This window comes from Castor canadensis, chromosome 6 (assembly GCF_047511655.1).
Source record: "Castor canadensis chromosome 6, mCasCan1.hap1v2, whole genome shotgun sequence".
Lineage (NCBI taxonomy): Eukaryota > Metazoa > Chordata > Mammalia > Rodentia > Castoridae > Castor > Castor canadensis.
Window position 1 is genome coordinate 18200871 of NC_133391.1, and position 16574 is coordinate 18217444.

At 43.6% G+C, this 16574-nt stretch overlaps 2 protein-coding genes across 10 annotated transcripts in view; both read left to right on the top strand.

The window, feature by feature from the left end:
* Positions 1–16574, top strand: part of Itpr2 (inositol 1,4,5-trisphosphate receptor type 2) — an 842075-nt gene that overhangs the window by 441400 nt on the left and 384101 nt on the right. The window lies entirely within an intron of this gene.
* The window catches only part of LOC109687063 (inositol 1,4,5-trisphosphate-gated calcium channel ITPR2-like), a 147639-nt gene continuing 143822 nt past the window's right edge, over positions 12758–16574 (top strand). For both annotated transcript variants that reach the window (XM_074075824.1, XM_074075823.1), the window contains exon 1: positions 12758–13203. In XM_074075824.1, the coding sequence (XP_073931925.1) occupies positions 13112–13203 (92 nt within the window). In that variant the 5' untranslated portion in view covers positions 12758–13111. The remainder of the gene's footprint in view (positions 13204–16574) is intronic.

Consider the following 16574-nt stretch of genomic DNA (forward strand, 5'->3'; position numbering starts at 1 on the left):
CTGAGCTATTGGAGTCCTATTCAGAAAGTCACTTCCCAGGCGTATTTCTGCACCTACTGTCCTGTGATAGTTTCAGCTCAGGCCATGCATTAAGCTCTTGGATAATTTTGAGCCGATTTTACACAGGGTGAGAGACAGTTCCAGTCTTCTGAATGTGTCTTTCCAGTTTTCCCGACACCATTTGTTGAAGAGCCGTCTTTTCTCCAATGCATGTTTTTGGTACCTTTGTCAGACAAAATCAGATGTCTGCAGCTGTATGTGCTTATTTTTGGATCTTTTATTCTGTTCTACTGGCCTTCATGTCTGATTTTGTGCTGGTACCATGCTGTTTTTGTTACTATGGCTCTGTGTATAATTTGAAGTCAGGTATTGTGATACCTCCAGCCTTGCTCTTTTTGCTCAGGATTGCTTTTGCTATTTGTAGTCTTTTATGCTTCCATATATTTTATGAAGAATTTTTCTATTTCTGTGAAGAGTGGTGTGGGGATTGGAATTGGTAGTGCATTGAACCAGTAGACTGCTTTTGGTAGTATAGCCATTTTCACAGTATTAACGTGGGGATCCTTCCATCTTACAGTGTCTTATTCAATTTTTTTCTTTAATGTTTTATAATTTTCTCTGTAGCAGTCTTTCACCTACTTTGTAAAGTTTATTCCTAGGTATGCGCATATATATATATATATATATATATATATATATATATATACACATATATGTATATTTGCAGTATTGGTGTTTGAACTGAAGGGCTACACCTTGAACCACTCCACTAGCCCTTTTTTGTGATGGGTTTTTTCAAGATAGGGTCTCAAAAACTATTTGCCCAGGCTGGCTTTGAACCGTGATCCTCCTGATCTCTGCCTCTTGAGTGGCTGGGATTACAGGAGTGAGCCACCAGCACCCAGTGCTCTCTTTTCTTTATGAAGCACCTAGAATCAGATATTTTGTCATGGTTCCAGAAAGTGTACTAAACAGTAGTTTATATGTATATAGTTTATATGTTTTTGAGGACAGATGTGGCTATCCTACTGCTCTTACACTAAGTTGATTGCTCAAGAAATTCAGAGGCTTGATTTTTATTCTGAAGTTTTAATACAGTCAGGTTTAGTTTAAAGTTTGATGTTGTGTTCAGAAAATAACAACTTTGGTAGTCCTGAAGATTTTGCCTGTCACTTGGCCTCGCTCCTGAAGGAGCATGAGAAGACAGCCATTCCTTTGCTCTTCTCTGTTTCAGTGGCACGAGGTCTGAGAGTGGGGATATCTGAGTGTTCTTGATGTAATTCTAATGCATACCAGGTAACTTAAAAAAGTATATCTAACTTCACCTTAGTTCTGATTTTAGAATTCAATCTTCCAGAAAGATGCAAATCAAGTGTATAACTCATGAAATAATCAATTTTAGCTTTTCTTTTTCTTAATACTTAATCTTACAAGGCTTACGAAATGGCTGGTGTTTTCTAGGGTATCATTAGACCCAATTCCTTGTAGACAGAAGCATTTTTTCACTCTTGTGTCAATATCACTTAGCAGAGTGCTCAGTACATCACAGGTTCTCAAAAAATGTCTGCTGAATGAGAACAACGACCGCAGTGTATACTGCTCACTTTGAGCAATCTGCTATGTTTTAAATCACTTAAGGCATTTATGTTGCTTGCTTTATAAGGGCACTGTAAGGTGGATGACATTAGTTTAGTTTCCAAATCCTATCTGTAAATTGCTACAAGTTCATTCATTATGGATCAAAAATATAAACAAAAACAAAAACAGGGAGTCTGAATTTTGGAAAAAGTAATAGCTGACAATTCTGTTCATCTGGAGGAAGAAATGGGTGGATATTTGAAGTGGAGTGTGATGCGTGTGGTGCAAGTTGACTGACAAAAGCCATACCAGAAATGAGCGTGAGTGGGGCTTGTGGCTGATGCAGTTTGGGTCACTGGATGTGTTGAGGAAGGAGTGAGGGCAGAATGTACACAGAGGGAGATCTCTTGTCCCATGTTCCATCTTTTGTTTAAGAATAGGCTGATGGAAAGAATATCAGTAAAGGAAGAAAAAAGCTAGCTAAATACCATTAGAAGAAAATACTAATGACTAAAAACAAAGAATTTTAAACTCTAAGAATATGAAGCAAAGTAAACATAGATTTGTAATATAGTTGCCAGAAAACCAAGAGGGTAGAACTTCACGTAGATATGTGTTCGCCTGTGTGTTTTGGAAATGGGGTGCATCAAGAATTCTATGTGTCAGAGACATAGGCGATTATGGAAGGACTCTAGGAGGTGGCATTTTGGGTGACATGGATGGAGAACACCATGCTTGTAAGAAGCAAACAGAACAGAGACTGTTAGCAGGTTTTCCTGATGCACACCACCTGCCTGCCCTTTCTTTCCTTCTACACATGGCCACTGACACATTCTGACAGAATTTTAGAGAACAAAGACAGACTCTTAAACAGTCAACCAGGAAGTGAGCATGCATCCAAAACCTGGTGTCCTGACATCTTGTTTACAGACAACCCTGAGTTGTCCTGATATCTGAGAAAGGAACGTCCACGTGCAGCAGAGTGAAGAGAGCACTGCTTAAGGAAAATCTGGAGTTTTCTCTAGTGTAAATCCACTTCAACAGGAAAAGGTATGGTGCTAGATTTGCACAAGTCTTACAGTAGTCTTGTTAATGGCACTGGTGCAGTCTGCCATCAGCAGATTTCCAAATTCTTTGTGTCCCATGTAGAAGAATCCATGGACACGTGGGTGCAATGGAGTAGACACATGGGTAGAAGTTAGGGAGGGGAGTTACAAAGGGGCATGGTGAGATCAGGCGGGAGCTGGAAGCCCAGAAAGTTTTTCTCTTTTCAGATGCTTTTAAGACTCACACTAACCTATGAGAAGGGAAGAACCTGGTGATTTCTAACCACGATAACAAATGAGTGGGCCAATTGAGGGTGGTTTGAGTTGTTCCTGAGCTAGGGTGTGAACAACCTACACACATTTTCAATTGAAAAGAAGGCTCAAAGAAAGAGAAGAATGTTCAGCCTGAAGTACAATATTAAGTCATAGATGGTCTAAGAATCCTGAACTGTCCCTAATTCTTGCCTGCCTCAGTCTTGGGAGTAGATGGAAAGACTTGAGAGAGTTTGGGTTGCTGAGTTTAAGCCCTTGTATTTGGTTATCTGTAGATAGTTCTTATTGAAAAGAGTTCAGCAGTTTATCGCTCTGTCAATATTTCTGTGTCATTAATTGCTAGGCTTATTTAATACAATTCCAGCTCCAGTTTGATAAGCAGAGATTGTAATGGTGAGTGAGGCCAAATCCTTTCTTAGCCTGATGCCTATAATTAAAGCAAAAATGGTAACAAGTTTAGTTGCAACACTTTCCCAGAACATGGTACCCAGAAGTAAGCAGACCCCAAACACTGATAAGGTTGTCAGGGAGAGCTGCCTTCCAATCTCAACTCTGCTCCTGCAAGAAGGTTAGACTCTAATTCTACAGGCATCTTGAATTTCCACATTTACTTTTTCCCATTGAAATATATTGAAATGTGCCAGGAGATACTGGCCCAAGAGAAGCACATGGAGCTGTGTATGCTCTGCTTATGTTTGGCTGTAAAGAATGTGATATACAGTTTCTTAAAAAACATGCATTACCAGGAAAAGAAAAAAACAAACAGATAATTTCTGGTATGCTGTCCCCCCCACACAGTTGGACCTAATGAGTAGTCTTCTGCTTCTTGTTGGCTTCTGTAGTATCTGATTAGAAAAGCCCCCAATTCTTTGTATCCAGCATGGAAGAATCCAGGCAGAACACGTGGATGTAGTAAGGGCAGTAACAGTTTATTAGAGGTAAGGGAAGCCATTTAAAAAAGCAACCGTGGCCCATCTGGCCAGGTAGTTCAGGTGGGAGGTAGAAGCAGGAAAAAAAGAAGGCAGGCTCTCTGTTTCAAGGTGTTTTAAACCCAGGATAACCTGTGGGTGGGGAAAGATTTGAGTGGTTCAGGTGGGTTGGCTAGCGTGATTGACAGTTACTCCGCACATGCACTTAAACTAGCTCTTAGGTATTTTAATAATATACATGTGTGATCAATAGTCATGTTTTTTAACCTAAGAGATAATGGAGGGTGGAGTCACCGCAAGGCCTCTTGTCTTACAATTTACAACTGCAAAGGATTGCACTGGACTGAGATAATGAGTTTACATGAGATGTACTGAGAATAAGTTACTTGGGATTTGAGTAGCCCCGTGGCATCTTTCCCTATCTTTAGCCTGCCTCACACCCTCTGCCTTCCCTCTACTGGGTCCTTGGTAGACTTTGCTTGAAGAGCCTTCACACAATTTCTCCTTAAATTTCCTCCTAAAAGCACATTGAGGGCTAGATAGTGGAATACAGGCAGATAGGGAAAGATGTGGATTCCATGTGGCCGACATGGTGCTGGTGATGGAAGCTTCTTCCCAGCAGGCCCTGGGACTGGGAGGACCCCTGCATTGCCCTGCAGTGCTCACAGGTGGGGGATCCCAGCAGGGACAGGGAAAGATCATGTGGACAGACGGTGACAAAAGCCCAGCAAATTGAAATGAGTATATTCCACACCATCTGGGGGAGGGAGAGAGAATCTCTCAATAGGAAAATCCCCAAGGACGTCAATGGACTACGGATTTCCAGGCCCCAGCCCTTGATCTTCACCTGCACTTTCATTGTCTCCCCAGTAAAGACCTTTCATTTTCTGTTTCCCAATAAAACTTTGTTAAACTCTCTCACTTTTCCTGCCTCTTAATTCTTTATCCAGTGGAGAAAAAGAACCCACAGCCTAGACAGTAACAAAATGACATTTATTGCTGTATATCTATATTTTTTTATTTAAAAGTAATACTCTTTAATAAAAAGCAGAAAAATTACCCATAGTCTTATCATGAAAGTCTTTTTCCTTGCTATTGTCTTTTCCCCTACATTATAGTAACTTTACAAAATATACTTTTATCTTGTTTTTTTAAATCATCATATAAATAAATCATGTTATATATTACTACATATTCTGAATAAGAATCATTGACTATTTTCCACATCAGCTAGAAAGGTTGTTTTCACTGATCTGCTGTTCAATATTTACTTCATTACCCATGTTTACCATTTATTATTACTTGGATATACATAATTATAAATTTTTTATATATAAGATTTTTTTTCCTTAGGCTATGTTCTATATTTCTGTATTACCATTTAAAGTAGTTGTATTAGATTGACTATTTGATTGCCAGCATTAGTAATAATATTTTGATTTTTTTCCTGAAACAGGATCTTGCTATGTAGCCCAGCCTGGCCTAGAACTTGCTATCCTTCTGGCTAGTCTCCTGAACACTGGGATTACAAGTATGCACACATTTCCAGGTAATAATTAAATTTTTTCCCTGATTTGATAAATGAGAAATATCACATGATCATATTATTTTTATTTTTTGGCTATGGTCAACTTTTGTCTGTAAAATTTGTTGCAAATAGTTTTCCCATTTTATTTTCTTTTAAATTTTGAGTTTTGACATAAACCTTACTTGATATTTTGCTTTATGTTTTATATTAGTACATATGTATTTATAAACTAAGAAATCTCTATTCAAAGGGTGTTGAATATCCAATTGCCTTATTTTTATTATGTGTGTGTGACTTAACACGTTCACCTGAAGTTATTCTGAAGATATGCAGACTCATACTCTCTTCATAAGGAAATAAACACAGCACCTGATCACTGCTTCTGAACAATCTTATGTTTCATATTGATTTTGATTCTTCCTTTATCCTCTATTGAGTGCTTACAAATAATCAGTTCTTTAGATACAAATACCCAGTACCAAACAGCTTCCTCACCTCCAGGCATTGGCTCTGACGCTAGTTAAATGAAGATTTTGTTTCCAGGAAACAAGAGACAGGCTCGGGCTTCCTGTGTACTCCTCTGGAGGTTTTAATGTGCTCAGCATTTAAATAAACACCATTAGCTTGCTCCATGCGGTCCTTTGGTATTTTCTGGGCTCCCTATGATTCTGGGCCATCTGCTTCCAAGTGACTTGAAGGCAGAACATCAGGTTAGATGCCAGCCATTTCCCCAGCTTTTCCTGTACAGATCCTGAAATGGACATGTTAGGGCTGGGACCCAGGGCTAGTTGATTACCCTGGTTGGTCACTGCACTGGGTGGGAGGGGAGATAAGGAGAAGTATGGTCAGATTTTTTTGCCTTAAGCAAAGTTATGCTTTCCTCAGGTAATATGTCTAAAATAACACACACGAAAAGACCAGTGCTGTACTTTAGACCTCTGAGGTAAAGAGAGGAAACCAAGGTAACTGGGGAAATGAGAAAAAGGCCTGAGAAGTCACCCTGGTTTTATTCTCCTTATTTTTGCCTTTTTTTTCCCTTCTGAGTCATCATGCCACTTTTTCTTTTCTCCCCCATCTTATTAGCTGGGTGGCCTTGTGTGGCTCTTTAACTTCTCTAAGTTTTGTCAACTGTAGGGCATGGGGAATACAGGCACAGAGGCTGGAGCATGGAAGTCACTATGCACCGCAGTTTCCTCCTCACAGGCCATCTCCTGCTCTCAAACCCTCAAACCTTCCATTCCCTGTCGTCATTTACCAGTCGGTGGAGAGTGTCTTTCCATTTATTAAGATGGGGTTAAGATTCCCGAACTAAGCGTTCAAAAACAGTCCAGAAATCCAGCGATCTTTGCAGAATCCTCTTAACTTTTGACTTGTTCTCTGGCGTTAGGTGTCAGTTTTCTCTGCTTCCTTCTATGAAGATAGAAAAAGCTGCCAGCTTTGGAAAGCATGGTTCTCATATGACATTGTGGGTGGTTTGCAGCACCAGGCTGGAAATATTGCCACTTTTTTTTTTTTTGATCTTACAATTTGTTTTCTTCTATTATGTCTGAAATGTCTGAAATCTGAAATGTTCCCTTTCAAAAAAGTTATTCTACATGTATTTAAAAAATTCAAATATCCCTCAAGGAGACCAAAATGTCAACATTACGGAGCGTTCATGACAGTTTATAGAAGGGTCTGATGGATGTGGAAATGGAAATGCCACTGACAGTCTCAGTTCCAGCACTGGCTCCATCACTAGTGGCTTCTTTCACTGGCTGCACCATCTCTGATGCGTGGTTTTCTTATTGCCATTTTCTCAGACAGTGATAATCACAAAGTAACATTTATTGAGCACTTACTTCATGCCAGGTTCCAAGCCAAGCCCTGTAAGAGTATTTTCTAATTTGAACAACACAAGGGCCATGTTAGATAAGTACCCACTTTGTGTGTGTGTGTCTGTGTGGTACTGGGATTTGAACTCAGGACCTACACCTTGAGCCACTCCACCAGCCCTTTTTTGTGATTTTTTTTTTTTTGAGATAGGGTCTCTTGAACTATTTTCCCAGGCTGGCTTTGAACCGTGATCCTCCTGATCTCTGACTCTTGTGTAGCTAGGATTATAGGCGTGAGCCACCGGTGCCTGCCAAATCATTATTTTTTTTGGTGGTACTGGGGTTTGAACTCAGGGCCTCATGCTTGCTAGGCAGTCACTCTACCACTTGAGCCACTCTGCCAACCCTACAAATTGAGAAATTGTATTAGTTCTTAATACAATACTTCAAATTATAACATTCTTCTTCTTTTCCATTTGCAAAGCTTTGTCAAATTGTGATGCCAGGGTGAGAAGAAATCACCAGTGATTCTGCAGCAAGTATTTTTAGCTGCTGAGACACTAGCAAAGAGGTTGGAAGAATATTTTCATAGGGCACTGGATGGGGAGTTTCACCAAAGGTGTCACGATACAACAAATAAGACCAAGATGCAAATAAAATCTACTTTTCCATTTTTTTGTTTGTTTTTGAGACAGGGTCCCACTAGGTAGCTCAGGCTGGGCTCAAATTTGTGAGCTGCTGCTGTGTTGAGTCGCACATGCCACCAAACCCCACCCCCATGCAGGAGAGAGGAATGCTCCTGTGTGTGAGAGTGTGTGCCTGTGTGTGCATGTGTGTGCATGGTGTGCCTGTGTGAGTGTGTATGTGTGTGTCTGTGTGTGAGTATGTGTGTGTGTATGCGTGGTGATGTTTGACTCACAGCTACTCTAATGAGAAGAGTTCAAATGTTCCACTTGGGATTCTTGGTATTTGGCCTCTGCAGATAGGAAATCAGTAGATTGATGTCAAACTCTGGCTTTGGAAACAGAGAGGTTAAGGGTCGGGAGATGAGTTTGACAGCATTTTTGGCAGGAAAATCAGACTTGTTGGTGCCCTGTGATTGGCCTTCATTTCCAGAATTTTCCCCAGTTGAAATTGGTTCCTTATGAGCCACATCTTCATGAGAGATCTGATTCTGGATTGTTCTTAAACTCCTATGCACCAGACAACACTCCAAAAGTGATCAAAATTAACATCAGTGAGGGGCAGATGGACATAGGATCCCTGAGGCCAGGGTTTCCTGGGATGATCACATCTTCTTCTGTGCACTATTCTGGCTGGATACATTTAACCTAATCCAATTATGAAGAAACACAAAGACAACCAAACTGAGGGATAGCCTAAAGATGAATGGCCTGTGTTCACCAAAACTGACAATATGATTAAAGACAAGATACACCTGAGGAATTGTTTACAAGATGAAAGAAACTAAAGAGACATGACTACCGAATGCTGTCTAAGATCCTGCACAGGACTCCACCCTGGAGGCGAAAACTGATGTAGAAAAAAAGCTATTGGGATAATTGGGGCATCGGAATGCTGGCAACTGATTAAGGTTCGTATCAGTGTTAGAGTTCCTGAAGTGGACATCTGTGCTTTGGCTATCTAAGAAACCAGCTTTGTTCTTTGATACTGTAAACAAGAAATATTAAAGGCAAGTGGGCACAATGTATGCCACTTACCCCCAAATTGTTCTGAAAATAAATTTCTATGTGTGTTAAAGAATGACAGCCATAAAACAAATATGGCAAACTGTAAAATTGCTGAATTTGGGGCAAAGCTATGTATTCTTTTTTATAATATTTCTGTAAGTTTGAGGTAAAAATCAAATCATTTTCTTAGCAAGTCCTTCCTACCAGCCAAGGTTTGCTTGAGCTCCATCTCCCCCGGTCCCTGCCCACATACAAACCACCTGGTCAGGAATGATGGTCAATCCCACCCCAGACCTGCTAATCGGAATCTCAGGGGACAGAGCCTAGAGATTTGTGCTTTAATAAGCTCTTCAGGTGGCTCTTATGCATACTAAATCGTGAGAGGATTTAGACATTGGTACCCATGCTTAGAGTAACCCTGTTCAGGCTCTTACCCAATGTGGGGAAGGTGGGTGACTATGTGGGTGGTGACCACAGGATCTACCTCACAGGTGTGTTGGGATGATAGTGATGAGGATGGTTGCATTTTCCCCATGACATCCACCTTTCTGCTTTCAGCGTGGACCCAGAGGTCTAAGGGCACATTCTTTTTAGTCTGAAATTTCACAGAAAGTATAAATCACTACTTCATGTTTATTAGTGAACAAATCCTCAGAACTCATCATGTTGAATACAAATTAATCACTGCGAATCTGTCCTTTTAAAATTTGTGCTGTACCGGGGATCAAACCCAGGGTCTTACCTCATGCATCTAGACAAGCACTGTACCACTGGGCCACACATCCAGCCTGAGTTGTTCATTTCCGACCTAGTGAAGGGTGGTAGAGCTTTCTCTTATTTCCATGGAGGAACTTATTAAATGGTAATGTCTGCAAGGGGAAGAGCCTGGCACTGATGTCCTAATCAAAAGTAACTTGGTATGTCAGAGATAGGAAAAAGGAATTGGTGAGAGGAGAGAGAGAGGGAGGAGAGAGAGAGAGAGAGAGAGAGAGAGAGAGAGAGAGAGAGAGAGAGAGAGAGAGAGAGAGAGAGAGAGAGGAGAGAGAGAGAAAGAAGAAGGAGAAGGAGAAGAAGAAGGAGGAGGAGGTGGAGGAGGAGGAGGAGGAGGAGGAGGAGAAGGAGAAGAAGAAGAAGAAGAAGAAGAAGAAGAAGAAGAAGAAGAAGAAGAAGAAGAAGAAGAAGAAGAAGAAGAAGAAAAGAAAGGAAGAAAGAAAGAAAGAAAAGATTGATTCATGGAATAAGGAGGATCTATGGAGCAGTTTACATGCCCTCTCTTTGGTGTGCCTGAATCCAGGACTGGTTATATAATTTGCAGGGTCCAGTGCAAAATGAAAATGCAGAGCATTTTGTTAAAAAGTGACCAAGAATGTCAGAATGATACCAGCAAAACACCACAACAAACATGAGGATCTTCTAGGCACAGGTGCTGTGTACAGGTTGCAGCACCACCATGAATCACCCATAATGAAAATGAGGTCCAATTTACTTGAACTCCACTTAAGGATGGTCTGCCTGGGGGGCATCATGGGTAGATCTGAGAGGGCCTGGAGGTAGTCAGGCAGGTGCCAGCTCATCTATTTCAAAGAATTGTACACTGCAGGGGCCTTCAGGGCTACTGGAAACCTTACTGATATGCCCAACAGAAAGTTGACATTTGATGCCCATATGACAAGAACACCTCTGCAACCAGTCAGGTTGGCAGATGGACAATGAGACTCAAGAGAAGACTGAAACACGTGCCCAGTTCAGATTGTTTGCTCTTTCCATCTTTATTCTACTTCCCCATCCCAACACCCAAGGGGTTGAAGTGAGGAGACATATGGACAGTAGTAAAGGAGAAGACTATATCCCTTCCTCATGGCTGACTCATTGATCTGAAGAGGTCTGGAGGAGATGAGACCAGTGTTTTAAACTGTACTGCCCCGGGATGTGTGTATGTACATGAGTGCATATTTGAATAATCAAATATACTCAAAATTCAAAGGCTCAAACTACTAAGGAACAGAATTTGTAGATATAATAAAAGAGAATTGTTGAAAGGGAATGATTTAAAAACCTGTATTTTATTTGTGTCTTATGAAGTAGACTGTTCAATAAACCAGCTATATCTTAAAAGGTTTATACATTAGGAGGCAGGAAAGAGAGTAAAGCAATTCATAAAACACTCAGTTGACAGAGAACAGCTTGCAAATTCTTTCACTTCTATTGATCTGATGATATTCAAGTGAACACTGAATATATCCTGATGGAAGATCTCTTTACTGGAAACCTTATTTTTAATATATTCAATCCTTTGGGAGCAAACATTTCAACTATTCTCTGCTGTTTATTGCCTCTCCATACAGATTTGTTTTTAGGATATGATGACTGGGGCTCTTGCTGGAGTGACTCATGGTCTCAGCACAGGAGACTCTGTTATTTGATAAAACTGATGTTCACAACGTCTATGGCTGTCATCATTAGAAATATTTAAGCAGTAAAAAAATTCTACATTAGTTATTTCATTTATCTATCAAGTATTTATTGAAATCCTAAGTGGGCACTGCTAAACCTTATGGGGGGATAAAACATAAATTAGATACTGATACATTCTCATAGTGTTTCCAGTATGTACAGGGAGGGAAGGGGGAAGAGGAGCGGGGAGGGGAGGGTTGGGAGGAGAGGAGAGGAAGGAGAGCAGAGGAAGATCTGCAGGCTATTTTGTAAGTCCATGACCAGGTCCAGTGTATTTACACATACAGGCTTCCTACCAGCCTTTCTTGGCTTCAGTATCTACTCTTTGCTATCTCAAAGGCTTTCTAGATACAAACATTTGGACCTTAAGGTTGTTTTTCTCTCATATCCTATTATGTGATTATAAATTTCAACCCAAACCATCTTTGAACTCTAAGTTCAGTTTTGGTCAGTTGCACAATTTGGCACCCATCCCTTTGCAGCCCTCTGTTTTTCTGCAAGCCTTGCTCTGTGGGGATTACTTATGTAGTAATTTATGATTGAGTGGCTAGTGTCATAACCACCAGACACAGTTTGCCTGCTCTGAGGCTTCCAGAAGAGGAGGGTAAAAGGTTGTTAAAACTGTTCTAAGGAGAGGACTGCAAAAAGGAACAGAGGCTTGCAAACGTGGCCTGCGCCTCCAGTTCCTTCGTAACCCGTGGAACTTTAAGATTCATGCCTTAAATGCAAAGTAAATGAAATGCTTTAAATGCAAGCCAGCGAGGATTGCCAGTGGGCTCCCCAGGGTGGAGGCCTAGGGGAGTCTTCACAGCGCGGATACAAGAACTGCCAGCCGGCCACGCGCCCCATGCACCCCGTGCACCGGGACATCTGCGGGCAGCTCAAGACTCGCTAACCCAAGTACTTGGGGAACACAAAACGAAACAAAACAAGAAACGTGTTTTCCTCGCTCTTCCTCTCGCCGGTTCCCTCCCCAGTGCCCTCGCCCTCGCGTCGCCAGTGCCCGTCCTCCCAGCTCCCTTCCGACTCCTTCACCCGCCCAGGCTGAGGCAGCTGCGTTCCTGGTCCTGCCTCTACCCCTCCCGCCCGGGTCTAAAGCACCAACCAGCTCCGCCCCCACGCGGGGGCGTCTACTCTGTAGTTGCCTCCCGATTGGCCCGGCCGAGTCGACCGCGTCCCCAGCTCAGCTCCGCCCCCTTTCGGGGGTGTGTCTTCCAGAGCGGCCTAGCCAAAGACCCGGCCTCCCTGAGTCGCCCCGCCCCGGCCCAGCTCCGACCCCACGGTGGGGGGCGGGGCGCGGCTTCCCCAGTGGTCTGGACCGTTTCGCCCCGCCCCAGCTAAGCTCCGCCCCCACGCGGGGGCGTGCCTTCCAGCGCGGCTTCTCCACTGGCCGGGTTTCCCTGATTCGCCTTGCCCAGGCCCGGCTCCGCCTCCGGCCGCCGCTGCCTGATTGGCTAACTCTCTGGTCTCCTTTTCTCCGGGGCATCACCACCTGGTCCGAAAATTTCCCCCGGAGGGACCGAGGGGCTCCGCAACCTCCAGCTTGCTCCCGAGGGACCCTGTGACTGCCGCGGCGGGCGGGAGGAGGAGGAGCGAAGGTGTTGAGAAAACTTCGGAGCGAACAGGAACCCTGCGGGCGGCGGCAGTGCGGCTCCTCGCGGCGTCCAGGCTGTGCCAGCCGCGGTGTCCTCCGAGCCGCCCTGGTCCCGCTGCTCCTGGCGCGGAAGCCCCGGGCCGCACGCCGTTCCGCGTCGGCGGCGGAGAGGAAGGAGGCGTCCACTGCGGAACATGAAGCAGCATGTCTGATAAAATGTCCAGCTTCCTCTATATAGGGGACATCGTGTCCCTGTACGCGGAGGGCTCGGTGAACGGCTTCATCAGCACCCTGGGGTAAGCTGCGCCGCCCTCCCTACTCCCGCCCCAGGTGGCTGAGCCTTCGGGGCAGCGCCTCAGGTCTGCCCGAGGTGGCGGGGTCCGCGGGTCTGCGCCCCGGGATTGCGCCCCGCGTTCCCGCCCCATCTGATCCGACCCGCGGGTCTGCGCCCCGCGTTCCCGCTCCAGGTGATCCGACCCACGGGTCTGCGCTCCGAGTTCCTGCCCCCGGTGACCCGCGGGTCTGCGCCCGGGACTGTGTCCCGCGTGCCCTCCCCTGGTGACCCGCGGGTCTGCGTCTCGGGACTGTGCCCTGCGTTCCTGTCCCAGGTGACCCCCGGGTCTGCGCCCCGCGTTCCCGCCCCTGGTGACCGCGGGTCTGCGTCCCGGGACTGCGCCCCGCGTCCCTGTCCCAGATGACCTCCGGGTCTGCGCCCCGCGTCCCTGTCCCAGGTGACCTCCGGGTCTGCGCTCCCCGCCCGCGCGCTCGCAGGAAGCTGCCAGAGGCGAGGCTTTCTCGGCGAGTTTGTGATCTCAAGCTCACAGACACCGCAGAAAAGGAGGAAGTGATTCAAAAGCCCATGGCTGGCCCAGCCAAGAGGCGTTCACTGGCTTCTCCGTGGGTGTTTTGACTAAAATGTGTTTATTTTCTCTCTTGGGAAAACAAGTCGCCTCCTCTCCCCATCTTTCTCACTCCCGCTCTCAGCCTCTCCTCTGCCAGTGCCAGCTTTGAAAGAGCGGTCCGTGGAAGTCCTCGGCCTTAGACATGAAACTCAGGGGATGTGGAGAGCCCAAGTGTGGCTTTGTCTTCGGGAGGAGCTCACCGGCTCCCCTTAGCTGAAGTAATTTCCTTCTGGCCTTGCCAAAGGAGGGCTTGCCCCGTCTCGTGCGCAGCCTAGGGAGAGCTGTGGGACCCAGACCTGCTAGTTCTCCCCTTTAGTGGCCTTGGCCCATTGAAATGCTGAAGTTCTTTTGGAACTTAGCCAAGTGTGGGTTCTTGAGAGATTTTGGTTGGTTTATGAATTAGGGAAATACATACGTGTACATACATTAAAAAAACCTGCTAAATAGTTAAATAGGACTTTTTTGATTGCTGTTATTTTCCGTCCTTACTGTGCATGCCAGTGCACAGTTTAATTAATTGCACACTGACATTTTGACGCACAGGTGTTTTTTGGTTACTTGATGGTAAGGTCCCCCAGCTTTGGACATTTGAGGTTGAGGGAACTGCAGTTCCCATGTTTGGCTGGTCACTGTTTTAAGCTGTTAGGTTTTGAGGCTCCTGACTTAACACGAAGTGTCTCTGGACTGTGACTTCGAGCCTTATTATAACCAAGTGCTGCCTACTCAGCACTGAGACGTGGAAGTCACTCATGGTCCCATAGTTCCTGTTATTCATGCACTTCCTCAAATGACCGAGAGAGAAGGAAGATAGATTTAATTTATTTCCCATCAGTATTATTTATTTGTGAAACCAAAGTGTGGAAGAGAGAGATATGGGTGGTAACTGCTTGTGCAGGGTTTGCAAATCATGAGCTGCCAGTTGCAGAGAGAATTTCATAGTGCAAGCTCAGTTTGCACTGAACTCTACTGCATTCCATCTTCTATTGACCTCTAGGTGTGTCCTAGAAGGCTAGTAAACAGCAAGGGTTCCAGGAACAGAGGGATTGGAGTTTGAATTCAGACCCTTTCACTTGTAAACCTTATGAACTTGGGCAGCTTACATAATCTATCTGTGCCTCAGTCTACTCAGTTCTAAAACTGGGAATAATAATGGTTCCTACCTCATGGGGTTGTGGTGAGGAAGAGAATTATATGTGAAGTGCTTAGCATTGCAAGACTTGTAATAAGTGCTTATGTAAGTTAATTAGATGTTGTAGTAATTATCACTCCCTCGGTGACTGAGCAATAGTTATATTTGTGGATGACATAGCAAAAAGAACTGAGAATAGAGTAAGAAGCCCAGACGAATGAAAAGCTATGTTTCTGTAGTGTCTTTTTCAGAAAAGGTATGTATACAGATATCTTATGAAGCAAGCACTAGAAGGCTGAAGATGGTAAATGAGGGAGCTCCAAGGTCTTCAGTTGTAGAGTGTGCCCTGCTCATCTCAGAGGTCAGGAAACGGAGACAGAGAAACAGGGCAGCGGTGTCAAAAGCTGGAACTCAAACCCTGCCTCAAGATTGTCAGCCAGTGTGCTTTTCTTTGGTTACACATAATAATCTTTAAGCCTTGGGGAAAAAAAAAGGCTTGAATGGCTATGAATGTAGGATATCCACTTATATAAATATTTCTTATAGATATCCAATGTTGGCTGCTGGTGTTTTGAATGTATTTGTGTACTACATCATTTTCTGTTAATGAGCTGAGTCTTGTTGAGATTCATCTGAAAAGACCTTACAGCTAGATTCTAAACTGAAGAAGAGTCTTCACCAATGAGGCCTTTTGAGAAATTTGGTGCTTCGATTGGGTTTTGTTTTTTGAGATGGGCTGCTTTGAGGTCCAGATAACGTTGTAGTGCTTTACAAATCAGGTGTTGGCTCTGACCCTGCCTCCCTCGTGGCTCTTGCTTCTGAATGTTTTTTTTCAAAGGGCAGTGATGGTAAAAGTCATTGCTGATGTGCCCTGATGCAGGTTTCCGGCCCTGACCAAATGGTGTTCATGATACCATGAACATGGCTGCATGACATTAGTCTAGGACTTAAGTAGTGGGTTCTAGATTAAGAGAATCCTTATGGAATAATCAAGACAAGCTATGAAGGTGCTGTGACATCCACTTGACCAATAATGGCATCATTGCATCAATGCATAAAAATATAACACTTTTCTGCTTTAAAAACAGCAGCTTAGAAAATATGGTATTTCTTCAAAATTTGGGAACATCAAATAATTAAACCTAAAATTATTAATTACCTTATTCATGACCATTTCCAAACTTTGCTGTATGTGAGATATGCAAATAATATTGAAGAAACATCTAAGAGGCTTTCAGGAAGTGCCTCATGCTTTTGGCAAGGCTATTTAATTTCTAAAGGACCACATGCTGTCTACTTTCTATTCTTCATCTCATTGATTTTTATTGGCATGTAGGTAGCAGAGTTAGGTATTCCATATTATAAGATAATTTTCTAAAATTCAGGAATGAAAAGTTTCAACTGCTGAGAAATAATCCCATTTAATTTTGTAATGGCTTAATTAAGGTCTTGGGTAATAATGTCTTAATGTTTTTTGCATTAGTCAGCTTCTTATCATTATAACAAAATACCCAAGATAAATCAACTTATAAAGAAGAAAGATTTGTTTTGGTGCACAGTTTCAGAGACTTCCATGACCAATTTGTACTATTGCTTTGAGCCTCTGGTGACACAGATCCTTGTGGGGGAAACATGC